The sequence below is a fragment of the Trachurus japonicus genome, chromosome 7 (assembly GCF_045865225.1).
Source record: "Trachurus japonicus isolate A0001 chromosome 7, Traja_1.0".
Classification (NCBI taxonomy): domain Eukaryota; kingdom Metazoa; phylum Chordata; class Actinopteri; order Carangiformes; family Carangidae; genus Trachurus; species Trachurus japonicus.
Window position 1 is genome coordinate 24280108 of NC_140913.1, and position 26263 is coordinate 24306370.

The following is a 26263-nucleotide window of genomic DNA, read 5'->3' on the forward strand; positions in this document are numbered from 1 at the left end:
TCTAACAGACTCTACAGCCTCTTTATTATGCAATATCTGCTCAAACAAAAGCTAATTATAGTCTCTACTCGCAGTCATGAAATAGATTGTTGAAAAGAAAATCAACTAATTTTTCATGTGAACTAAAAAAAAAAAAACTGTTGTTGGGATAATTAGGTTTATAGCCTTAGTTTCCAGCTCTTGGATTAAACAAACCACAATTCATTTCCACTTTTTGTGCCTATTTCAGTCTCTTTAAGCCGTATATGTCTGTCATTCATGATTCTCCGACCTTGTCACATGGAGATTAAATCCAAAAAGAGGACAACATTTTCCTCCTAACAGGATTCAACAGCCCCTGATAACATACTGGTGAATACTACAGTGTTTTTTCTTGTTATTATTATTCTTAATATTATTTATTTCTTTACGTGTCATCTGTTTGATTCGATTTCTGTATTTCTGAGTAATTAATTACCAAGAGGCTGTTTTATAAACAATGCTTTTGACTATAAAAATATATCTTGCTGGGGTCTCTTGGATCGCAGCCTTGCTTGAAAAGTAGGACAGTTTTTTAAAGGTTTAAAAATAAGTATAACCTGATTTCAGTTATGTTTCAGGGATGCCATTTACATTTACAGTCTCATTTTGGATTACATCATGGCCCGCTTCGCTTGTACTGAGAGAGAGAACAACTGAGCCGAGCTGACTTCAACATAAACACAGCAAAATGATTTACAACATACTGAAGTGTACCAGGAAGTCTTCTCAAAACAATTCACAGAGATTAGAGCTATTTTTTTTAAATTATTCAACATCAAGTCACCAATATCTCACAACTAGCTATTAAGAACAGACATTATTTATTCTAGCAATATACACTCTCTGTATTGTTGCTGTTTTATGAAGTTAGCCCATTCCCTTCGTTAACAAGAAGTGACAGAGGGAAATATTTAAAGATGCTTAAAATACTGATAACTGAGTAAACTGGAGTGCTTATGATACTTTACCCTAAAACACCACGTGACAGTGACGTTACAGCCGCATGAGATTCATCACAATTTTAACTCTCAAATTAAGCTGCAAAACCTGGAACATGATTATGTCCCATATAAAAACAGATGGTTAATTGGTATTTACTGTATATACATGTTGAACTGTTGAGCTTTTTGATTGTCCTGTCACTGATTTATCAACCAATGAAGCTTATTTGCTCATATCTCTCCCATAGACTGTAAAAAACATGGACGTAGCATCCGTGACGTCAACCATTGGTTTTGGGGAGTCGTTTTTGTGACTGAAATATGGCGGCCTGAACAGCGCCATGTTGGATTTTGGTGGGCGTGTACTTTCCCCCTCAGGTAGAAACTATCGGTTGAGACCAAAAAACGTTCTGACACCAGGCTTTGATCATGTTTATTGAGGATGTAAAGTGGGTGATTTTAACATGGGGGTCTATGGAGAACGCTGCTTTCTGACACCAGCCCCCAGAGGAAGAAGAGGAGATTTCAGTTTTTTGAACGCAGAAGTGAGCTTCACTTCTCAGACCGACAACTCCCCCCTTGATCTCTCTGTGTCAATATGGCAGCCAATCAGTAACAAGATACCGGAGTGTAGCAATGCTAAACTAGGTTTGAAATAATTTATAATCAGTCTAATTATTACAGTATAAACACGTCCACCTGAGAGGACTGACTGAATCTTTCAGCCCTCACATACAGACTGGAGCGCCAGTGGCTCCACAGTCTTGAGGAGAACCTTAAAGGTGTACAGAAAAGAAAATTGAATTTGTTTCCACTCTGGATCATAAAATTAATGTAATAACTCATCTATCAGACGATGTAGCCCAAACTTTGTGCAAAATTCTATTTTTGAGTAAATCCAGGATGAAAGTGTATTTTTTTTTCCCGCATTGGATAACGCAGGTGCACGAATTATACGTCAGCCTGTACACGATTCACCAGCCACTGATATTGGATCCGTAATCCGTCATTCAAACGTCTGAGACACGCACACACACACGGAGCTCGGGCTCGCTCCAAGCTTTGAATATCCCGCCCGCTCGATAACGACCAATCAAGTTCGTTTTCCTTACTCGGGTAAACTCGTGTTGCAGCTCGTGACAACTCGGCGCGACAAACAGGACAAACGGCCATTTCTGTACACCTTTAATGAGCTCTTCTCACCATTACACAGAAACTAAATGATATCATTTCTAGAGGCTGATAGCCTGCACATAAATTTATACATAAGATTGCGTATTACAGCAGAGCAGTTTGGCACCCCGACATTAACAAACATCTCACTGGCACTGCACCATGGAGGAAGCTTTAAAAGCATCCTCATGCCATCGTTGTAGGCCACATTTAGTCTCTGCATGTTTTTTTTTACTGTAAACGCTCCACAAGTGTGCAGTATACAGGGGAGTACAGTAGGCTCTAAATAACGCTACCTTGACATTAGGCTTGGGCGGTATCCAAATTTTGATACCGTCAAACTTCCTCCACATTTTACCGCGGTATACGGTATTACCGTGACTAATTAAAAATGATGACGTAAGTGTCATTACCAAACACCGGCTTGTGTCTTCACCATTCAGAAACTGAATACTACGGCTAAACATTAGCAGACCAAAATCTCATTGGTCGATTGGTCGCAGGAAAAAAACAAAAACATTTGGAGCCCTGTCTTGTCAAAATTAAGTCAAAATCAATATGACCGAACTGTATATGAAAGGCTATAGGGCTTTTATTTTGAAGGGCCAGATACATGAAGTCATGATACACACCCGCTGTCAGTTTTTTTGTTGTTGTTTTTACATGGCATGGCAGGTCCAGTCCCTACTTTTTTTAAAAAGTAAAAGTTAAGTAAGTCGGCTAAAACATATTCAACTAACTGAAAATTCAACCACACATAAATGCTACTGGACATATAATCAATTTTAGACATTAAATGACTTTTATTTAATATTTAATCCTTATCTCCTATATATATAAGTGCATTGCATTTTTTCATGACGGTATTGAAACTGATACCGTTGCTATTTTTAAACACCTGCAGTATACGGTATTACCGTAATACCGCCCAAGCCGACTTGACATTACTAGTGCACATACTGAACTTCCGTGCAAGCATGTTGGCCTGCAGGTAAAGCCTCCGACACTGTCTGTTTATGTCTCTATCATCAGACATATCGTTTACAATATGATGACCAAGATATTTCACTTCATTACATTCTTTAAAGGACAATTCCAGGCGAATTCAACTCGGGGGTGTATTTTCATATCATTTTAGGTCTAAAAGAAGGAATCTGAAGATTTTCAGTTTAACTGCTCCTGTTTTGTGGTAGTTGTGTCTGTCCCCGCGTCGCCACGGCAGCGATGAATGGGAGTGGATGTAAGTTCCGTTGTTTAGGCTGTTTCCAGCCCTCAAAGCCGCAATTTTTTTCCACAGACAGCGTCAGATGGAGACTCAAACATGCACCCAGAAGTTTATTTACTGCAAGCAAGCCGACATGCTTGTAAAACTAGATCTGATTCAAAGTCTGGCGGAGTCTCGCGCGAGCCCGAAGTTGCCGTGCTCGGTGTATTCAGGTGCAGTAGGAGCTACCGCTTGTGTCATAAACACAGGAATATCAACTCTTTACTTGCTTGAAGTGTACATTTTTTTCCACAGACAGCGTCAGGTGGCGACTCAAACATGCGCCGAGAAGTTTTTTTTACTTGAAGCAAGTAAAGAGTTGATATTCCTGTGTTTATGACACAAACGGTAGCTTTCCCACTGCATGTGAACACACCGAGCGTCAACTGGGTCTCGCGCGAGACTCTGGGAGACTTTGAATTACGGTAGATCTAGTTTTACAAACATGTCGGCTTGCTTGAAGTAAATAAACTTCTCGGTGCATGTTTGAGTCGCCATCTGACGCTGTCTGTGGAAAAAAATTGCGGCTTTGAGGGCTGGAAACAGCCTAAACAGCGGAACTTACATCCACTCCCATTCATTGCTGCCGTGGCGACGCGGGGACAGACGCAACTACCGCAAAACAGGAGCAATTAAACTGAAAATCTTCAGATTCCTTCTTTTAGACCTAAAATGATAGGAACATACACCCCTGAGTTGAATTCACCTGGAATTGTCCTTTAAGAACAGAACCAGATAAGAAGAATTCAGGGAATTAATTTCCTATCACCTTTACCTCTGACAATCATAACGTTGCTCTTAGTTGCATTGTATTTGATGTCAAAGTCGAGGCCGTATTGTGAACATATTTTCAATAACTGTTGTAAGCCAGCACTATATGGGCAAAAAATTACTAAATCGTCAGCATACATAAGATGATTAATTAACATAGAGCCAACCATACACCCTGTATTACATACATTCAGTTGCTGTGACAAATACTTCACATACTGCAAACTGTACTGCTAAATGTTTCCAATGCAAAGCTCCACAAACCTTCGGTGGGACAAAGGGCCGGATTTACTAAGATCCCAGATAACGGGCGCTATATTGTTTGCGCCCGCTATAATATTGCGAGTTTGGTTAGTGCACGCAAAACAGGTGATCTACTAAGAGTAACCCGCTAAATGAAAACACGTGCAAACCGCAATATGTAAATGAGGGTTTTGCGCGTGGTAATCGTTTCCGCCATGGAGAGAGTGGGCAGAGAGCTGGACGGACGAAGGGACAGAATGACATTTGATCCGATGCATAATGACAGCATGTGTGTTCATCTCTCTCGCGCTCTGTTTAGATAAATAAACACAAATCGCTACAGGGCCCAACTCGTCACTATGACGAACAGGCAGCAGCTGCAGCGACAATCACACACCTGTAATATGTGTGTGTGTGTGTGTGCCGCCCATGATCGAGTGGATTAATAGAGAGCTCAGGTGGGACACACGGATCTAAACGCTCTGACCACTGACCAGAGGGATCAAAGACGGGTGAAGGCAGCGGTGACGTGTCTCAGTCCGGGACCGGGACTGAGAGACGGAGCTGAGCAGCCAGGTGAGAGGAGAGGAAAGGAGAGGAGAGGAGAGGAGCGCACTGCAGGACAGACGTGCCCCGTGCGTAACGGCGCGAAAAAGACCTTTAACACGGCTGAAAAAAAAAAACTGTTACAGAATTCCCCAGACGTGAGGAAATGCAGAGATGTAAGATCACGGGGCTCTGACAGGTATCAAACCAATAAACGCATACGTTTTGGCAAAGTTGTATCAGTTAGCACATGGTTTTCAGACGTGGAAAATAAAGACACAAAAACAGCCACCGCAATCTCTTCCTGGTTTGGTAAATCACATTGCGTGCGCTAAATAAATCGATTTGCATCTACTCCTCCCAGTATTCTGCACGTTCTGGCTGAAACGCCCATATTTACATATGCATCAAGGCAAACACGCTAAATGGATCGCACGTGCTATTCTGCCCGTGTGAGGGACGCAATCCTCGGTGCGTCCGGTTAGTAGATCAGGTTCCACATGTGTTTGCACACGTTTTAATACACACAAACCTTTAGTAAATCCGGCCCAAAGTGTCTTCCATTCAGCTCCTTTGTATTATTGTGGAGGCAGATTTTTCAGTATAGATAATTAGCACCATGGGTAAGTGAGAAAATACTGTATGCATTTGGGGGAAGTGATGTTTTGGTAAGTGTTGCAACTACATACTGAGGCAGTGTGTTAAAGGCCCATCAGGATGTACACCTGTTCTTTGCAACTTTATTTATAGCATTTCACTCAAGTTCATGTGTTCCAGAGAATTTTCAGAGAAGTAAGTTTAGTATTTTCTCAGTTCTGCTGTGGTCACGCCACCACACTTAGCTGGTTTCTGTCCCTTGTATTTTGCATCCATAGCTGCTTGTAGTTATCACATAAAGACCCCCCCGCCCCCCCAAAAAAAGCCTCTTTTTTCCTCCCCACATTGGATTAACAAAGGCAGCATCCATGCAATTTTCCTAATTGTAGCCAGAGATTCACAAGGCCGATATGTGCCCGTCATGTTCCTGAGCGCAGCTTTCAGTCTCTGTCATCACATTAGGACAAATCCAACTAAGTGATTATTATCAAGGGCAACAATGAAGTATACCCCGAGATGTGTAGAAAGTAAACCACTGCATCTGTGTCTGTGTGTGTAGGAGGGAGTTATCTTCCTCAATAAATGAATTAAATGAAATAAACATATCCCACTGTACAAGCTTTAAACAACCAGGAGGACATCAGTTACAGCTTAACCACCACATCACCTCATCGGCACCAACCTGTAACTGATATCAACCTGCCCTGCCCTGCCCTTCATCCGCTCCAGCCCCCAAATCAATCTGTCAGGCAGTATGATGATTGCTCATTGATGCATAATACACATAATCTGTGAAGGACAGATATAAATGGCTATAATGTAAAGAGAGAGAGAGAAAAAAAAAAGAAAGAGGGCAGTGCAGAGGACAACATGTCTTCCAAAAACATTGCGAGGCAAGTTCATCAGAGGCCCCGGACCACAGCAGCACATTACAGCTGAGAGCAGACGAGAAATCACATCATGTCCATAGCAATCTCCGGCCCCGCGGGACACCACTGCTCCGTGCATAACAACATGGAGTGATGGGGCGACGGGGGAGGAGGGAAAAAAAAAGGGTGAGTGAGGGAGGCAGGGAGACAGTGGCAGGCAGCGGTGGGTGGGGAGGTTACAGCTTAACCCTCTGACTTTTTTTTGCCATCAGCTGCAATGCCTATCTCTAAGCCTCACACACACACACACACATACACATACACTGAGGACTAAGACCTTGCACCGGCACTTGGAAATTCAGTTTGCAATTCAGTGCCTATCCTAAAGTGACCTGTAACAAGCGGTCACATAACAGATCAAGTGAACATATAACCTGCTTCAGCTATTTGTCCCAGACTAACTTTCTAATCCCATAAGCAAGAACAAATATGATTTGGAGTCTGCCCAAAGCTTCTGACGACATCCTTCCCTTAATGAGCGGAGGGTATTAAGTAGGACAAGTCTCTAAATAAGATTTTTTAAATATGATCGTGGCTTTTGTTGCTATATCAAATATACAATTTTAAAGGATAAGGCTGGTGATACTCTGGTGCTTTTTTTATTACCAACAAATCCCACAAAAAGATTAAAGTCTGATCAAGAATGATCTTCCTATCATTATTCAGAATATGTCCCAACTGTTGCACTGGTCCTTACTGCAGTTTATGCTGAGCCACATGCACCATCCCGCTGCAGTAGAGACACACTGGAGCGCATAATGTGTATTTATCTTCGGTTGGAAATAGGCCACAGCAAATGAGCAACTTACTCCTGTTTGAGTTGCATTTGCCAGGAAATTAGAGTGCCCAGTTGTCTCTGGGAAATATTTAGTAAAGATTTTTCACTATGGGATAAGTGGGCTGAGTGCCACAGACAGCACAGGGACACAGTAACTTATAGTTGGCAGAGAGAGTTGGTGAGATCTGCACACATTAAAGGAGCTATAAGAAAGATTTTTGCTATTGCTACGTAGCTAACGTTAGCATTAGCAGCTCATTAAAGGCCAGTCTATCAGAAGCATTGCAAATTCAGGATAAAACTTTATTCACCAATAGCTGAAGTCCGGATTATGTTTTCTTTTACAGCTGTTAGGATGCTAATAAGCTAGCCCCCATGCAACTGGACCACCTCATCATTTAAGTTAATGAGTCACTGTAGCATCAGTTCTGCCATGAATGAATAATAAAAAAGACCTTTGTATTCTAAATGCAGCAATGACTGAAGCTCTTGGAAAGACTGGTAAGTAAATAGCTTGTGATGCGAACGTTAGCTATGAAGCTATTAGCAAAACTCTTCAGCTACAGAATGATGTCAGCCTTGTGATTTAAGAAATAAATATCACAGTGATTTCATTTTTTTATCATAATGTATCAAAGGCTGACTCAGTTAAGGTTTTTTTTCACATATGATGTGTGTGACCTCATTAAAAAATATTATGTAATAAATGATTTATATATAATAAATGACGTGATGTAAATAGGCTATGTCTGCACTTGGACTGATATGCGATTGTGATGCTATTTTTGCAGATGCGAAGAGAAGACTCTCGTTCTTTTGTCTGCTGCTGACTACATCTGTTCTGATAATGGGAGATAGTGGGAAAAAAAGAAACTAATCTTGAGGGGACTTGGTTAAAAATGTTAAATACGTAAATATTTGTAAAAATCCTCCCTCTTCTCTTCTCAGCAGAGGACAGTTGGCAGCTCCACTCTGGTTGCTGTTGGGTGTAAAGAATTGTTTGTTTTATCTGTTCCACACCCGATCGTGTGCCCGTGATGTCCTCAAACGGCAACCCTTGTGCTGTTTTATTTTTAGAGTTACACAGGATTTTGACATTTCACTCGTTTGCCTCATCCTGTGTCGCATGGCGAAATCTTTCCGCCATAAAACAACAAAGAAAATCCCAAAGGTTGCTCTACAGATTTCTTTGTTTCTCAGAGTTTTTCGGGGTGGATGTGTGTGTAGGGCTACTGTATCATGTGTGTGTGTGTTAGTTTTAACTGCTGAGTGCAGGATGTGCAAATAAAATCTTCCACAAATGGGAGCTAAATGATAAAGTGTAATAAATAAAACTCTGTTAGCATCCATGCCCTGAAACCCGATGCTAAATGGGAGCATTTATGCTTGGTGTGTATGTAAATTTCCAACCTGAGGGGAAATGTGTGTAAAGAGGCTGCAACGGGTCAAGCTAATAAAAACAGGAGAAATGGACTGAATACAGTTTGTTCTCTCTCTGCTTTCCGAGTGCACAAAGGACAGTTCCAGCGAGAGACTTCATAAGCCGAAAATTCAGTATAGTGCTGATCCCACAGACACAGGCGAGGCAGGACCCCATTTTCCTCTCACTTGACTCGACTTAATTAACCAGAATGAGTCAGAAGCAACATTCAGGATTTAAGATTTACCCTTATGGGATTGAGGATCTCTCTCTCTCTCTCTCCTTTCTGCTTTCCCTCTCTCCATCTCTGTGTTTATGGCTGACTTCAGTGCTAACTTCCTACTCATTACTTTAATGATGGTGCTACTGAGAGCTTATGCTCACGAGTGCAGTTTGCTTTTTAGCGCTTCAGTTTGGGAATATGGAAAGAAAATGCACGCGCACACAGCACACACAAAATAACGCATGCATACGGCGACAAAGAATCAAATGAAATCAAAATCCCACGCATGCATTATGTATGTGTGTTGTAGCACAAACAACTAGGAGCTTTGTCGAAAAACTTCAAAAATGCGAGAATTCCTCACAGCGTGTATCAGTGTGAAAGTTGCATGATACCCACACGTTTACTGACAATAAAGGAGTTAATGACAGAGGGGAAAGTAAATGGGAATCCGGGTAAAGAGCAACAAACAGATTTTTTTTCTCCTCTGAAGTATCAGCCTAACTCCCTACATAACTGTAATACAGAGAAAGAGTCTGACAGACAGATATATCCAACCCCAGCTCTCTGCTTTTGCTTTAGATGCATTATTCATCTGTGTGCCAATTTGGAGGAACCCTCCCAATCCCCCTGCTAGCACCGAAAACAGGAGAAGCAAGAGAGGGAGAGGGGGAAAGAGAGAGAGGGAGAGAGGCAGACTGGAGAGAAAGAAGTCACAGTAAGAACGTCAGAAAAAGAGAACGACAGAAAAAGAGAGAGGAAAACACCAGAACAAAAGAACAGAGTGAGACAGACGCAGAAAAGCAGGAGCAGGGACGGCTCAATCTCTCCGCTGCAATGTAGTGAAACATCCAAACAGGATTTCAAATGAGCCAGGGACACTTCTCCCTACATGTTTTGATATTCCCAGCACTGCCTGACTTGTCTGCGCAGAGCAGATTAATGACGATTTCCACGCTAAAGACTCTTAACCCTGTTGAAAACACAGAGGGAGAGACGCAGAGACCTCGGGCCTGAGGCTCACTTTGTTTTTGCCTGAAACCCAACTGGCACACTGTTGCTAAATCTCAGTCGCACACTCCACAGCATAAATACCAGTGCAAAGCTCGCTGTCAAAAAAGAACAACTCTCATAACTGCATGACGATGCCCGGGAACTAGTGTTTGGTTTTTTTTGTTTTGTTCATGGCATCATCTCTCGCTGTCTCGAGTGTCTTGATAATGTCACGATCATCCCAGCGTCCCTCCCAGTGAAGCGAGTCCACGCTGGCAGCTGTTGGAGGAGCTGTCCATCCTGGGACGGCCTGGCCCAGATTTAACCCCCCCCCCCTTCAGCCTTCCTCCTCCGTCTCATCCTCGCCCTCTCCTCCAGCAGGTTTGTTACCTATTATGGCGGCGGACTGTCACACGCACCGACCAGATCTCTCTGTAACATCACAGCCTAGCAGAAGATGAAGTGGTCACTCATAGCAGCCCCTCTTCACTGTGATGGATGAGTGTGTATGTGTGTGTGTGTGAGTGAGAGAGAGAGAGAGGAGGGGGGGGGGTAAGTGTGTGGGCTGGATCAGTAGGATTGCTGTTTAATCTGCCGCCGTCTCCCCATAACGGAGCTCAGAGCTTTTAGACCTAACAGCTGGTTGCGTCTACCCACAAGCCCACGTTGCTGCACTGCACATAGAGAACTACCAGGGCTACCTTTACCTTTACCTTTACCTTTACCTTTACCTTTACCTTTGGCTTTGGCTTTGGCTTTGGACACCCACGAAACTCACTTTATACGCTAAAATGCTGTCGGGAGAATATCCATCTGTATCACTTCTGACATGTGACGCTGGGTTCATTTGTTTCACGCCGCGGCCCCCGCCCGCCGCTGTGCGATCATTTCTACTGTAGTGTTATGAAATAGCATTAATGAATGATGCTGCTGTGAAGGGCGTTGGCTGGCGCTCCTCTGCTGAAGGATCCGTCAAACTGTGGAGCTGCTCTGAGGATTCGCCTGTCAGATTTGGCCTTATTTGTCAGTTCGCTGTGATTCTGCTCTCTCAGCTTCGTTGTGTCACCAGTTCAGACGGCTTCAGACGGCTCCTTGGAGTCGCCCCCATGGGGGGGAATATTTACCCGACCTCGTAGCTGATTTACATCAGGTCAGTCCTCACCGAGAACGTCGAAACTCTACCAATGCCACTAATTATGAGGATTTAAACGGCTATGATAATCTCCAATAGGTGAAAAATAATTCTCACCCTCTATGTAGCAGTGACAATTTACTCTGATGTATTTTATAGTAAAGAAACCGTATTTTTGCACAAAAAAAATGTAGGCTACACCCTTGTGACTGCACTGATTCCTCGTATAATCACATTTTATGTAAATGAAGATGAGCTAAATATTAGAAACATCTTTCAGTAATACAACACCACCTCCCTGCTAAATACGGCCCCAAAAATTGGAACGGCAGTGAATCTACAGCACATTAACACGGCACCATAAAATACATAAGACGCTTCACAAAAGGGAGGAATTATTTCAGGTCTGCTGTGTTGCACTGTACAGCTGCACCTCATAAACCAACTCAATATATATATGTACACCAGGCCCGCTCTCCTCTCATGTGCTTCAGGCTGTGTGTTTTGTAATCAAAAAACAATATATTTCTTTTGCTCCTGACAGACTCAAAAGCATCACGGAGTCACATGCTCCCTCAAATCATTTCTGTCAGCCTACAGGGACCGCAACCACAGCTCAAGTCAATGAAATAAAGATGCGACTGGATTTTTGTGACCCCTTCATTTTAATTCTATGACCTTTCTGCCTCTAATGGTGTTTCTACATCGTAGCCTTGTTCAGGTTTCATTTTAGATCCATAAATGTCTCAAACTCAGAGCAGCATCTAATGGCTTTTCCCCCCTAAAATGTTTTTATAAAAAACAACACACAAAAGTAAGACAAGAATGAACGCAAACAGAAACACCAACATACACGTGTAGACCCACATGGCAGCGCCAGCTCCAAGGTCTCGGGTGGCAAGTGATGTTTTCACACTTGTGTGGGGAGATTGCTATTTCTGCGCGGAGCCAGATAACTCAATTATTCATCGCGGATGCTGGTGCACTCACTTTACCTCTGTGAGGAAGGGGGAGGGTGTGTCTTGCTCAGAGTGCGTCTTCCACGTGTGCATGTCTGCGTGTGCATCTGAGCGCGTGCGTGAGTGCGTGTGTGTGTGAGTGCGTGTGTGTGTGTGCGGGAAGACCTCCAATAGAAGATGAACTGCTGACATGCCACACCACACAGTGGGAGAGGAGAGAGGCACGAGGAGAAAAGGAAAAGGAGCTGTCATAAACATGGCAATCAAAGAGATAGGAAGCGGGAGGTGAGGATCAAAGAGCAGAGGGAGAAGAGGGAAGGAATTAGTTCCCTTATCTTCTCTCTAAGCCAACTGTGCACCTTCCGATCCTCTCTACTTCAATAAACGGTTACAAAGAAAAAGACTTTTTGAATTACCAGCAAAACTAAAACTCAGCCGGTGTGGTGTTCAACCTTTCTGTGCAAGAGGGCATTTTAAACAACTGGTGTAGTCTCGCTCATGTGGCCTGAAACTGAAACACAACATATCGAGTCTGTTGTTGATACAAGGAATTTCTTATTTCCATCCCTGACACAAATCACACGTTTTTTCCGTCGCTATTTTATTCACTCTTGGTTTAAGCATGTCTGTGCAAAAGTGCAAAAGACAAGACATAAAGAACAGGAGACACAGGAGAGGTGACGACCTGGGTGGATTCAAACCTGGAAACATTGTGGGTGCACGTATGGTTCATGTTGGGGTTTTTGGGCAGAAGCCCACTTAGCCACAGACCTTTACACAGTGGATTATAAAGGCCATGACTCAGTGTGCGCTGCTGTGAGTCCACAAACAGCTGCTGAGTGCTGCCCCTAGAGCATATTTATCACCCCTGACACCATATGGAGTCCTAGGAAGTCCTGAACAAACACTGCGCGCACACAGCCTGCAGACACACACATTCTGTGCACACATGCACATGTAGCCTACATGTAAACAGAGGCAAATCATATATTAGCCATAAGATACACATTTAAAACCTATTTACATGCACACAGTGGGGATGCATGCACACAAACACAACTGCACAACACATCAAACGTGTGTGGAAGAGTTTCTACATCTGCACATTTTGCAGATTTGATGCTTTTCCTGATATCAATCTCTGACTTAAAAGAAGTGAAAACATGCACATAACTCTTTGTCGGTGGCAGTCTGTATCTCTGCTTGTGCTTCTGCTGCCGCCACCGCCGTCGCCGCTGCCCTTATTTCCCCGAGGACGGCTCTGGAGAGCCAATTGGAGCAGTTACACATGTCGACACCTCCATGCAACCATTTACCACACCACACCCGCCCAGTGGCTCTTTTCATCAGCCGTACAGTCGGCAACTCTCCCGCAGACACAGCGTGACGTAACGACACAGTATGTACATGCAGTAAAAATTCACAGAAACACGAGGCTGAGCGCGGGCGCACAAACTTAGCTGTCTCATTTTGACAGATCACACACACACACACAGACACACACACACACACACACACACACACACACACAGACACACACTTCCCTCGACTTTAATCTTTAGGGCAGGCAGACTATGAGTGATTTATTTTAAACCATTCCCCAGGGGTTTTCACGGGATTGAGCCAGTACTCAATCTGATCATAGCGTTCGCTTTCTATGTCAGCAATTTATGAATCCGCCCCCTTATCCTGAGATTCTCTTGGTGTGTGCATGTGTGTTTGCAAGAAAGCTAATGAGGGATATAGAGAGGGGGAGGAAGAGGAGATGAGGAGCGAGAGAAGGGTGGGGTGTAGGGTATGGGTGGGGGGGGGTGGGGGGGGGGCACAGGAAGAACAAACCGGTTCTGTGTATACTTAAGTTAGCATACTGTCTGTGGCAGACGCCCCCATGGTTTTGGGTGAGTCACTCTTCTGCACTTGCAAGCTTGCATCCAATCTCGCATGCCTCGATATGCAACCCCTGAAGAAAGCGCAACACGAAGCCGGAGCAGCTCTGTGAGAGCTTAAGCTGTGACACAACAAAGCCAACGCTCGGCACACCCCTCAACCCGCCACGCTAACCCCCGGCTCCCATTCACCGCCCAGCGCTAAGCACCGTCCAGATGACTGTGTCTAATTTGCACTGGATATTCCATTTCCATTTGAAAGGTGGTCGGTGCCCATTGAGCAGCGTTATCGTGGCAGCGCAGACAGAGAGAGGCCGCCCCGCTCCTCCCCGCCTCAGACAGAGAAGCCATCGATTTGATTCAGTCTTAAAAGCCAGGTCAGTCTCAACAATGGCGGCTTATGGAAAAACCATTACCCCAGGTGGGTTCTGAAACGTTCACCTACATGCATGTTTGCCATCACTCTCCCTCTGACTATCCTACACGCCATCCGCAGATGGAGACAGGAGAGAGGAGAGAGGAGAGAGAGCTCTGTGGGCTGCTTCTCAATGGAGTATGCAGGCTCCTCTCTAGGTGAGTCATGCTGCCTTTTCTTTACACTTCTTGTCCAAGGCCACCTACCTTACACCTCCACTCTAGCAAAGCTGCTGCCAAGTTACAACTCCTGTTCATCCATTACACTACTCACAGCCTCTGACAGGGTAGAGAAGTCACAGATGACTAATGCCACCCAGACGAAACGCCTGCTGCTACACTGAAAATGTGTGGTGCTGAAAGCTAAAGCCCATGACTTTGATCAATAAGGTTATTATCAACATCACCATCTAATGTTCAAAATAGCATATTTAGTGGTTGGACCGTGTGTGTGATGCCAGTTCATTCACTCACTGCTTTTCGCACTAAAAACTTGCTGTTGTATAATGATGATACCAACATCCTGTTCACAATTATCAAACCACACACTGTCTGAAAATACTGATGCACTATCAGTTCAAGAATGTGTATTCAATATCAGTTTTTTGCACAAAAAGTAGTGCAGTGATGTAGGATGTTAGAGGAACTGTTGCTGTGTCCCAGATCACTCACTCTTGTTCCCTAGAGGGAATTCAATATAGTGAATTAACTCAATGGTCAAATGAAACAATACTTTCAGACACGACTCTGCCGCACAGTTAGTTACGTATTATGTTGCGTAATTAAAACATTCCAGATCAACGCTGGCCGCGATCATACTGCGATACGTGACCACAATGCATGATGGGATATCTTGCTTTTGGTTAGTGACCATCGGATGTCCACTACATTTCGTGGTGAATTGCGGGATACAATGAGTGAACATTATCACTAACATTCGGACAACCACTACTAATTATTATTCTTTTTAAAATGATGATTAAAAACACCACACAAAATATTAACCAACTGTATTCTATACTTTCACTTTCTCGAATATAAATCGAGTTCAAATAAAATGCAGCGTATAAAAATATCTGAGCTGGCGCATCTTGATGGACGGCCGCGAGTCACGTGATCACGGGGTCGCCAGAAATGTCTGATGTCAAAATGGGGTCACTCACGTCATTAATGGTTTGTGTAAAGTCAGAAAAAGCCCGTTATAATTTCCTACAGCTCAAGCTGAAAACTTCAATTGTCTTGTTTTCAGTTCCAAACCAACAAATATTCAGTTTACTTTCATGTACGACAAAATAAAAGCACCAAATCTCCACGCCTGATTGGCTAGAGCCAGAAAATGTTTGATTATCTAATGATCAAAAGGGTTGTTGCTGGTTAATTTTTGAATGAATGAATGAATTTATTTAAAACAGGGGCAATGCACAAAAACATTAATCTTGTAAAACAAGAAGAGATGCTTTGAGCCAGGTTATAGCAACAATTGCTAATTTCTGCCTGTAGTCCCTGGGCAGGTAAAGTGCTAAACAGACACAATATTAAGATTAATTGAAATAGGACATAATAACCATAATATTTAAAAAATTGACAGAATACAATACACTTTGACAGAATAGAAAACACTAACAGCACATACACTCTCTCTCACTCTCATCACACATTCAAACACATACACATACAATACACAGATAACAATCCTCCTCCTCTAATAACCACACTCATAGCCAGACTCATACACACACTCACATAATACTCAACAATGTGTGCTAACTTGCTAACTTGCTTTTGATGACTAATTGATGTTTTGTCTTCTGACTGCAGTCCTTTCAGTGCATATAGCTACCTGCCCTTATCTGACAAGGAGATCTCTTAGTGGAGGTTACAGTAGCTCATTATCGTGTGCATAGTACTTGAGTACAGTTACCTGTGTTCAACATGTGTTTATAGTTGTAATGTGATTTTTTTTCCCATCAGTGCTTTGATAAAGAGGAAGAAAATGATATCAGCAGTGACCTCACTTGATGTTGGACCTGCTGGCCTTGCACATTTGATGCCAGTGAGATGTATTATGTGTGTGTGACAGCATGAATCGGGTTAATCTAAAGCAGGGGCTCTGCTAATTGGGTTAGAGCACATTGGTTAATGGGGTTAGCAGAGATTCCATGACAGCGACCACGCTGACAGACTCAGCTTGCTATCGATCAAATGGGTGAATGAAAGGGGCAAACACAGCAGGTGCTTTCGTTAAACAAGTGCAAGCACATTCAAACACACTAAGCTACACACACACGGATCAGATTACACGGGGACTTCCATTCTGGCGGAGGGAGGCTGGAGATGAATAGGTCCCGGCCGATATTATACAAAATATAATAGAACATAATAAAATATAATACAAAAATGCTGAAAGTAATGGTGGGTATTTATAAGAATGGCAGCAAATGGCTATATAAATATGGATTTGTGTGTGTGTGTGTGTGTGTGTGAGCATGAAATAGAGAGAAAAAGAGAGACCACTTGGGACCTCAGCTCTCTTTCATGTGGAGGTGAATACATAAATAATAAAATTAAATCATCAAAAACAGCCCAAAATAGCCCCAGCCCTCCTCTCAATAAGATACACACACTCAAAGTATCATGCGTTCCACATTCTTCAAAGTTATATTAGTTGGCAACAGTCTTCAAATTTAATAATCTATGTATTAAAATGTCAAATGCTAGCAAAAATATCTTTTTTTTTTTCCTGCGTCCGTTCCACAAAAATTCAAATGTGCCGGGTACAGAGATAAGAGCCTTCCTGATTAAAAATGTCATTTTACAATAAAAAAGTTAAAGAATAATTGTCAGCAGTGTCGGTTGTGTATCTCCGGGCTTTGATGTGCTGCTTGCCTCCATAGCTATCCATTATCTGATGGAAGCTAGGTGCAATCTGCAAGGTGTCGGGGGAGCAAAAAGTACTAAATAAAGATATTTTTTCAAGGTTTTCAGGCACCAAGAAATCTCAACCCCAGTTGTGTCAGTTCGCTTCCTTGCTTAACACAATCTGCTGCCTCCTAAAATAGCGCAGTGTTTCTCTGAAGCCAGGCTCTTGACTTAACACCAAGATAGACGGATAGCAGGGTGCGTGCAAAAAAAAAAAACGTCAATGCATAAACCACAACATCCACACTGTGACAAGCACACACACATACACACACATACACACACACACACACACACACACACACACACACACACACACACACATACACCCAGCGCAAGATCTGGAAATTCACTCTGTGTGATCCTGCTACGCACCGTGTGATAGGCGTACACACACAGATTTGGCTGCTTGGGTTTCGACATGGGGAGATCACACACCTGCGACAGTGAGCTCAACATCTGTGCTCAACAGGTGACAAAAGTTTATGCCCTTTATTTCACTTTTTGAAAACCTGAATGAACGGTGTAAGTTACCGTCCTTACAGAGGAAACGTCGAGACAACCAACCAGACAGTGTGGAGATATAGGACGAATCTCCTTGTTGTTTACAACTACTTCCGGGTAGAAAACCAGCATGAGAACAATAGTGATGGACGAGAGTTTCACTATATATATCTACTTTTTCACGTCACTATATCGCCGTTTAGACTAATCTGATGTTTGTAAAGTTTATAAAACCAATGATTGGACAAACATTACTATTTACGTGTGCACATTTTTGTAATTAGTCATAGTTATCAGAGATTAGCCGGGCTAACGGTTAGCTACCTGTTTAACTTTAATAACTCAGTGACTCAATAAACGGTCCATGAACAAATATTTTCTCCAGCGGATATCTGAGTTACAACATGATTGAGCTATCTGGAGTAGTTTCATGTCGTGTCCGACAACGGGAGGGTTTTAACAGCTGACGTCCTGCTGTTAGCTTAGCTACCGCCGTTAGCTTAGCTACCGTTAGCTGTCCCTGTCAGCTGAGCCACTGATGCTTTCTAGACACCGTGATTCCCCCAAACTGAATAAATACAACACATAGCAACACAAAACACACACACACAGAAATAGTAATGTTTCTTCAATAATTTCTGATTTGTCTAAACGGTGATAGGGCGTGAAAAATATGATATATATAGCTAAACTCTCGTTCGTTACTATTGATCTCATTCAAATTACAGCTGGTTTTCTACCCGGAAGTAGAATGTTAACAACAAGGCGATTCGGTCTATACAGTACAGGCCAAAAGTTTGAACACACTCAATGCATTTCCTTTATTTTCATGACTATTTACATTGTAGATTCTCACTGAAAACCATTTTCAGGTCAGGTTCACCTCTTGAAGCTCATCAAGAGAAGCCAAGAGTGTGCAAAGCAGTAATCAGAGCAAAGGGGGGCTACTTTGAAGAAACTAGAATTGGTGGGGGCAGAGATAGAGGAGGAGGAGGAAGAAGGAGAGGAAGAAGAAAAGAAGAAAGAGAAGACAAAGAAGAAAATACATGTTTTCAGTTATTTCACACTTTTTTGTTAATTCCACATGTGTTCATTCATAGTTTTGGTGAGAATAAAGGAAACACATTGAATGAGAAGGTGTGTCCAAACTTTTGGCCTGTACTGTATTTCCAAATGTTAAAAGTTGCTGACTTCCAAAATCCCACAATCTAAATGGATTAGTCCACTCTTGCTTATGTGAACTATTCTTTAAAGCTGAAGGCGGCGGCCTCTGGAGTAGAGTTCGGGCCGATGTGATCTCTGTTTCCACGAGCCACCTTTATTAAGCAGCAGCACTAAAAGCCTGAGGATTCTCTTACTGAACCAATCAATATAGGATCTGAAGTCCACAGAGGCCTCGGCTCCACCCCTCATTCTTCTTTCTGCTTTCATTGTTCCTATACTCATTCATGCTAAGCAGCAGCACCAAGGTGAGGTGTGTGTGTGTGTGTGTGTATATTTGTGTACGCATTTGTGTGATCCTGCACGCCCCGAGACAGATCTGATACCAAATGCCTCGCTATCTCAAACCTCAGGAGGGGAAACAGGTGAAAACGGTCCTCTGAGGCAGAGCCGGGGAGCAGGCCGCCTGTTAATGAATAAATAAACACAGCAGTGAGCATGAATGCCCCCGCTGTCCCCGCCCCCCCCCCCCCCCCCCGAGTGAGCGCACAGACTCATCGTCCATCGCCGACACCTGTGTGACTGTCAGAGGAATCGATGAACAGCTACTGTTGCAAAGGTGAACTGGCCCATCAAGCGCGGCGTGCGCACCGCGGTTACACCGGCTGCCTGCCTGCACTCTCAGACAGGAAGAGGCAGAGTGACACAGCTCGCACTCATCATGTCGACGCCATAAATGTGCTGCCAGTTTGAGAAAAACATGCAACATACGGTAAATGCTCACTGTACATATGCAAATATGGACAGATGGTTTAGGAGGATGTAGAAATAAACACAGTCAAACATGCTCATACACTAAATCCTGTAATGTCAGTTTTTTTTATGATTTACTGACTTACATTGAGTTTTGAATTTTTTTACAACACCAAACTGAAAACCAGCAGAAAATAAGGCAAAATTAAGATACACAATCTTATTGTGACACTAAAATATAAAAGTAAAAACAATAAATAAGTACATAAGAAGTCCACGACAGGTAAAACTACACAGTAAAAAATGGGGTGTCAATATTTCAGAGTCAACCTATTTTAACCTAGATAGAGTATTTATAACTATATGGAGAGTAAACCCACTCTAGAGTAGTAGTTAAAAGTCAGTGTTAACTCCTGTAGACATGCAGTGTAACTTTAACTCTACAGAGTGACATCTTTAACACTCTGGCGGCGCTGCAGCACATTGACGGTTAGTCTGGAGCAGGTCTGGAGTCGTGCCATGGTCGGGTAAGTAACATCATGAATATGCTGGTGTTCGTAACATCGTTTAATAATTGTTTTCCACTTGAACACAGTTGTATCGGTTTATAAATGTTGATTGAGAACGTGTTGGCGTTGCCCATTCCTCTGTTGAATGGCTGTCGAGTAGCTACATGTCCCATACAACTAACGTTAGCAACTTGCTAACTTAGCAGTTCAGAAGTTCGACATTTCTCGTTGAGTTAAGCTGCTGCTGCACCGTTAAATGTGTGTGTTTTTCCTCAATGTGGGTACACACAAATACACGCTGTCTGTCTTAGGGTAACGTTTAGTGTTATTGTTTACTATATGCTAACCGCGAATTAGCTTCAAGCTAATTCGCGGTTAGCTTAGCAATTAGCATACCGCGATACCGCAACGGTATAGCCCCCCTCCCTCTCCCTCCTGTGTGGCCTCAATACTCGACGACTCAAACGGTCAGTTGGTCAGTTAGCCATTTTCTGAAGTTGCCTAAGTGGTGCCATAGACTGAGTGGTGCCTTAAAAATTACACAAAGACAGCAAAGTTGCATGCCAGTTAGCCTACTGTTGCTAGCTCTCACTGATGAATGGAGTTTAAATTGTAACTTAAAGTTGTGCATTTCTGGTCGGGTTACATTCACCCTGAGGGTTTATTTCTACAAAACGACCGACTCACTGTGTTACACTTGACAAGAAACATGTTGACCAATCAGAATGCAGCATTCATTCAATACATAATAAATATTTTGATTTATTTATCACAACTCAACTATGTCAACTTTGCCTTGTTGTCCACAGTAATCAAGCAGATGTGAGTGTAAAAGGAGGACCGTCGTTGGTAAGTAGGTTATGGAACAATGTAAGCACGTGGGTAACTCTTTGTTCAAGTGTTTTTTCTTGGTTGTCATTTTTTTTAACCTTTGTTTATTTTAATAGAATATGCTGCTGCGTGTGTCATTCGGTGGGGACCAGAAGTATGTCAGGCTGTCTGACCTAACATTGGATGTCTTCATGAAAGAAGGTTTGTACATCAGGATAACACAATATCACAACCTTTTACTTGGTTAATACACCTAATTTATCATAAACGATTCCTCTGAGTTCATAACTGTTTCTGCTGTGCCTTTAAATGCATGGAATAACCTACTGACTTAAGTTTTCAACTCAACAGCATTTTGTGAAGAAATGAGGCTCACTCCACTTAGTTATGGTTTTGATTCTCATCAGAAGGAAATGGTCTTGTTACTGTAACATCCTTTTCCCTTTCCTTCCTTTGCTTCAGTTTGCCTAAAATTTAACATACCAGAAGGTAGGCAGCCAGATATGAAGGTATATGACCAATCTGACACAGAAGTGGACGGAGAGGTCTTTGAAGAAATAGTGAAAGAGTCACCTGGAACCTTCCGAGTCATGTTGAGCAATGAAAAACTCGGTAATCACTAACCATTCACAAATGTGTTCATATTAAAAGTTGGGAGTAATAACAGTTCTATTTAATATGCTTCTGTTTTGTTCATATTCATTAATGCACAGATGCTTCTCTGTCATCATCATCATCATCATGCTCAGCAGCATCTGAAGATACTATCATTCTGAACTCCACAATGTGTGACCGTCCTGGAGAAGCAGCCGCTGCTGAAGGAAGTCAACCTAAAAGGCCATGCCACATAAACTATGAGGCAAAAGAAGTGGGTAGTGGACATTGTTGTTAAATTTAATCTGGATTTTGTTCATTCATTCATTTGTTCAAACATTTCTGACTTTATATTTTGTTTTCATTTAAGTTGATTGAAAAAATCCTGACAACAAAGCCTGGGGGTGAACACATCATGCAAGAGTATGCAAAAACCAAATCCCTGAAAGATGCCACCAGAAGACAGATGATAAACATACTTGCTGCTGAGATGATTCAAACACATGGGTAAGAATCATACATGTAGGCTCTAAAGAAACATTGGTAGTATTGAATTGTGTCCAATTGAGTGATTGTCATCATTGAATTCATACATTAGGACATCCCCCCCTAAAAATGTCAGGGTGATGTACGCCCAGGGGATAGTTGCTCTGTTTCCATACCTGGAAGACCCATATTCACAACATGGATATGTAAGTAAAAGGGTCCTTACAACACACTTAATTGCCCTTAGAAATGTTGATAGCATAGTCAGTCTCCATGTATTTAATTACACAGGAACATTACTACGATCCAGAGAGTGGTTCTGGATACCTTGCATGGGGGTTGAAGACCATTCAGAGAAAGACTGCAGAAGAAAGAGGTGCCTCTGCTAGCAAATCTCCCAAGAGTAAGTATACTTATCAGTTACACATGATGTTGGTGAGTTGTGTAGGCAGGAGTCAATAAAATTGTTTTTTGTCTCAAGGTGGCGGGCCAGGCCGTGGTCAACTCTGACCCTTCACTGCAAGCCATGGACTTATACCGAGCACAGGGCTCCTAAATTTGATGAGGAATGCTGAGTCAACTGTTGTGGTTGAGAATGGTAAGAGGACTGTTTTTAATTACTATTGTTTGTAATTGTGCCAGTTTAATGTACATGTAGCATAAAAAAATCATATTTTATATATTCTTACCACTTACACTGTCTTTTTATTTTATTATTATGTTTGTTGGCATTTAGGCTTGGACAGTGACATGCCTGCCATCTTGCTGCTCCTTCATCTCTTGCCACCATCTGCCCAGGGTAGGAAGAGGCCAGGGAAGATGTCTGCAAGTCAGGCTGTGGAACACCTCATCAAATTCATAAAAGTATGCTGGACAGTTGTTTGAAATATGCTTTTCATCACCTCAGTTTCATGTACAGTGATCTATTGTGAGATATTGGTCACTAAATATTGCTGTTTAATGTTTGGTTTTAGGCTGGAACCTGTGTACAGCAGCATCTCAACAACATCAGCCAAAGCAGCCAGCCTTACCTCCTCGCTCAGGGGCCTACGAGAAGCAGCATCCACACCTTCTTTATTGTCATCAACAAGTATGCACTACCATGTAACGCAACAGGTTCAGTGGGAGCCAATGACGAACTATTTAAGGCCCATTACATCTTTGGTACAGAGTCCTTCCCTTGCCTACTTATTTTTTGGGGCTAAACACAATGGTTTTATTTACCACCAACATCTGGTTATTTGTGGTGCAGTTGAATGTGAAATGCCTCTCTTTTACCAGATTGAGTTTGTCCTGATAATACATGAAAAATTGTTGCTGCTCACTCTGCCTTTATTTAGTAAGTTTTCAAGAACATTCCCATGTGCATGAAGTAACAAGGAGAAAGCAAGATTTTGTTGTCTTTCATGTTGACAACCTGCCTTATCCCAGGCTTTTTGACATACAGATGTTCTATGGAGTGAATGACACAGCTCTCTTTGTTGTTCCATATTGCTTCATCTGGTGAGCATTAAAGCAAGTTGTTACTGTAACCTTGTTTGTGTTTTATTTCTATTTGATTAATTATTAATTAATCATCATTTGGATTAAAGCAGTTCAGTAGTATAGTACATATCACCTAGATATAATAAAATATAAAAATAACACTGGGGAGAAATAAAAATTAAATATTATTACACATTAGAGTGTCATTTTAAGAACTAAATTTGGAGTAAAATTAACTCTATAAAGTGTAATCATATTACTCTGAACAGTGTGAACAAACCTCAGTGTTAAATATTTTTACACATGCCATTGTTAATTTTGACACTGAATTGAGTAGAATTAACTCTGAAAAGTTGACACTGGCCATAGAGTAAATTTTACTCTATTTTCGAGTGGGACCAAATGTTATCTGAAATGGAGTTAAATTCAACTCTATAAGAGTTGAATTGACACTATGTTTTTTACTGTGTAGTCCATGCTCGATATGTTAAGCAGTCTTTCTAGGAGACAACCACCAAATAAATTCACTGTCCACAGGTAGTCATCCAGTAAACACAACCCTGTATTGCACCCAGCCCACCTCCACCTTCATTTCCATGCCAGCCCCCCAAGAACAGCCCATAATGATCAGTGTATGCAGATACATTTTAGCTACCCTGTAAAGAATATAGTCTTAAAAACATTCCCCGTTTCTCATTATATTTTCCTGTAATGTAATTGTGTATCTCTGCTCTGCTGCGGTGATGAACCACTGACAGCAGTGATTAGGAACTAAGCTACATTAGTGCAAAGTAACTTTTTTTTTTTTTCTTTGAGTCACATTTCCTGCTGAGATATTCATTCATTCACAGGAGTTTTCATATTATAATTTAAATGCGAGACATGATGATTATCTCCGTCTGATGATGCAACAGGCGTCACTAGCTGCAGCTGTGTTTGCTAGCTGACTGCAGGATGTTTTACTTGCATGTGAGCATTAGCCGCCACCATTAGCTGTCTGGTGTGTTGCCACTCTGCATATCTTGATGGAAACTAATACATCCTGGGTAATGTTTTTTTTTTAAGAAGAAACACACCTGTTGCCACCAAGCTGAGCACCGAATCAGAGCACGAGAAGTGGTTATGTAACCCCCCCTCCCTGACAGCAAGAGCAGGCAGGATTTTGATGTTAAAGACTGTCGCTCTAAGAGCATAAAATAAAACACAAAGCACAAGTGTGATAAAGAAGAACCCGTCCCTGCTAATGAGACCCAGATGATTCGCTCTGTTTGTGCACATTAAATTGTTGGTATACACACTTCTCCACCCACAAGAAATGAGAAACTTTAAGAATGAAAAAAAAACCAAAATTGCCTCTTCTGTTTTCAGTGTGGGTACGCAGCATCCAGCTGTAACTGCAGCTGTATAAGCCTGTCTCACTGACGCACTGTGGATCAGACCACTGAGGTCACAGTACGGCGTGATATTGACGGTGCTTGAAAAGGTCACGGTGGGTCACGTTTGATTGATTTAACGTTACTTTTAAACTGTGAGTGACGTCATACGCTCACAAAGATCCTCCGTGTGTTTTTTTAGACTTCTGCTTTTTGGTGACATTGACATTTTCGCTGCCTCAGCTTCACAGAATTTAACAGCAACTCCCCCTTTGTGCTTTTAAAACCTGAGTGGCACCTGGATTTGCTTTAAAAGGTAAAAAGGAAAGAGGCACAGGTGGCAGTGACCGGGATAAATTATAAAAGAGAAGCAATTTTCTATTTCTAATGCATATTTTTTAAGCTAGTCTTTGTACGCTAGGGGTTTTCTGATCTCATTTCTCACTCTTATGTGGACTTGCATATTGGTCAATGCCAAGTACTGATCCAATATTAAACAACAACATACAGTTCTTCTAACTAACCTGCTTCTAATTCTGTACAGATGATTTCTCCCATGTTTGTCTGGTTGCCTCACCCCTTAAAAAAAGAACATGATTTAAATAGAAACTCTCTTCCATTGCCCCATTTTACTATCAATCATTGAAAAATACATAACAGTTCTTAAGTTTAGTTCTCCCAACACTAGTACTCCTTGAAATTAAAGCCTTGTTTCCTATACAAAATGCCTTTTCACTGGTAAGACTTTCTGGTGTAACATATTTCCAAACTGCTGACATTTTGCTAATGGCCAATGTAAAATTTGTACCAGAAATCAGTTCTTCCTTGACGCATTAAAACAGTAGTTGCCGTTGGCTTGCAAAGCACACCTTCCTGTGTAAGATACAGTTACAGAGTAGCAAAGAAGAATTCATTCCCAAGAAAACTGCTGTTTTAGGCAAAACTATGAAGTTTAAATTACAAGATATCAAATGGCTGCATCGCTGATACTCAGTGCAATGTTTTATTTAGCAAATAGTCCAAACTTTACCAATACTAATATTGGACCAAAAACCAAAAACCTCATGACTCAGCTCTGGATTAATAAATGTGAGATAAGACAAGATTGAAGGAATGTTGGTCATTTTAAGCTAGTATAAAGTATAAAGAGAAAGGAAAATAGAATAGAAAAATGTTCTAGTGACGTATAAATCTGTGGTTTTCATTGACTGAAAATGGCTGAAACAAATTTCAAGTTAACAAAGCCACCAAAAGCTTCAGGAGAATTTTCTCTCCATTCACACGGCAGGCTGCTAAATGGGAGAAAAGGATGGAGCACATTGTCTCCATACAATAATGGAGCTGCAATGTTCAGAACA

The 26263-nt window shown here is 42.0% G+C and overlaps 2 protein-coding genes across 3 annotated transcripts in view; one reads left to right on the forward strand and one right to left on the reverse strand.

Annotated features, from left to right (window-relative positions):
• LOC146984809 (uncharacterized) overlaps positions 1 to 26263 on the reverse strand; it is a 51843-nt gene that overhangs the window by 19185 nt on the left and 6395 nt on the right. The window lies entirely within an intron of this gene.
• On the forward strand, positions 19941 to 22603 carry LOC146984810 (uncharacterized). Its single transcript, XM_085783219.1, has 8 exons — positions 19941 to 20154; positions 21084 to 21168; positions 21430 to 21579; positions 21681 to 21835; positions 21932 to 22068; positions 22160 to 22253; positions 22339 to 22482; positions 22529 to 22603. The coding sequence occupies exons 2-8, from the start codon at positions 21087 to 21089 to the stop codon at positions 22601 to 22603; spliced, it is 837 nt and encodes a 278-aa protein (XP_085639345.1). The 5' UTR covers positions 19941 to 20154; positions 21084 to 21086.

Excerpts from the sequence above, each read along its gene's own strand:
- LOC146984810 (XM_085783219.1), top strand. The coding sequence starts at position 21,087 with ATGCTGCTGCGTGTGTCATTCGGTGGGGACCAGAAGTATGTCAGGCTG. Across the intron at positions 21,169-21,429 it reads GGATGTCTTCATGAAAGAAG|TTTGCCTAAAATTTAACATA; the intron begins GTTTGTACATCA and ends CCTTTGCTTCAG. Across the intron at positions 21,580-21,680 it reads GTTGAGCAATGAAAAACTCG|ATGCTTCTCTGTCATCATCA; the intron begins GTAATCACTAAC and ends ATTAATGCACAG.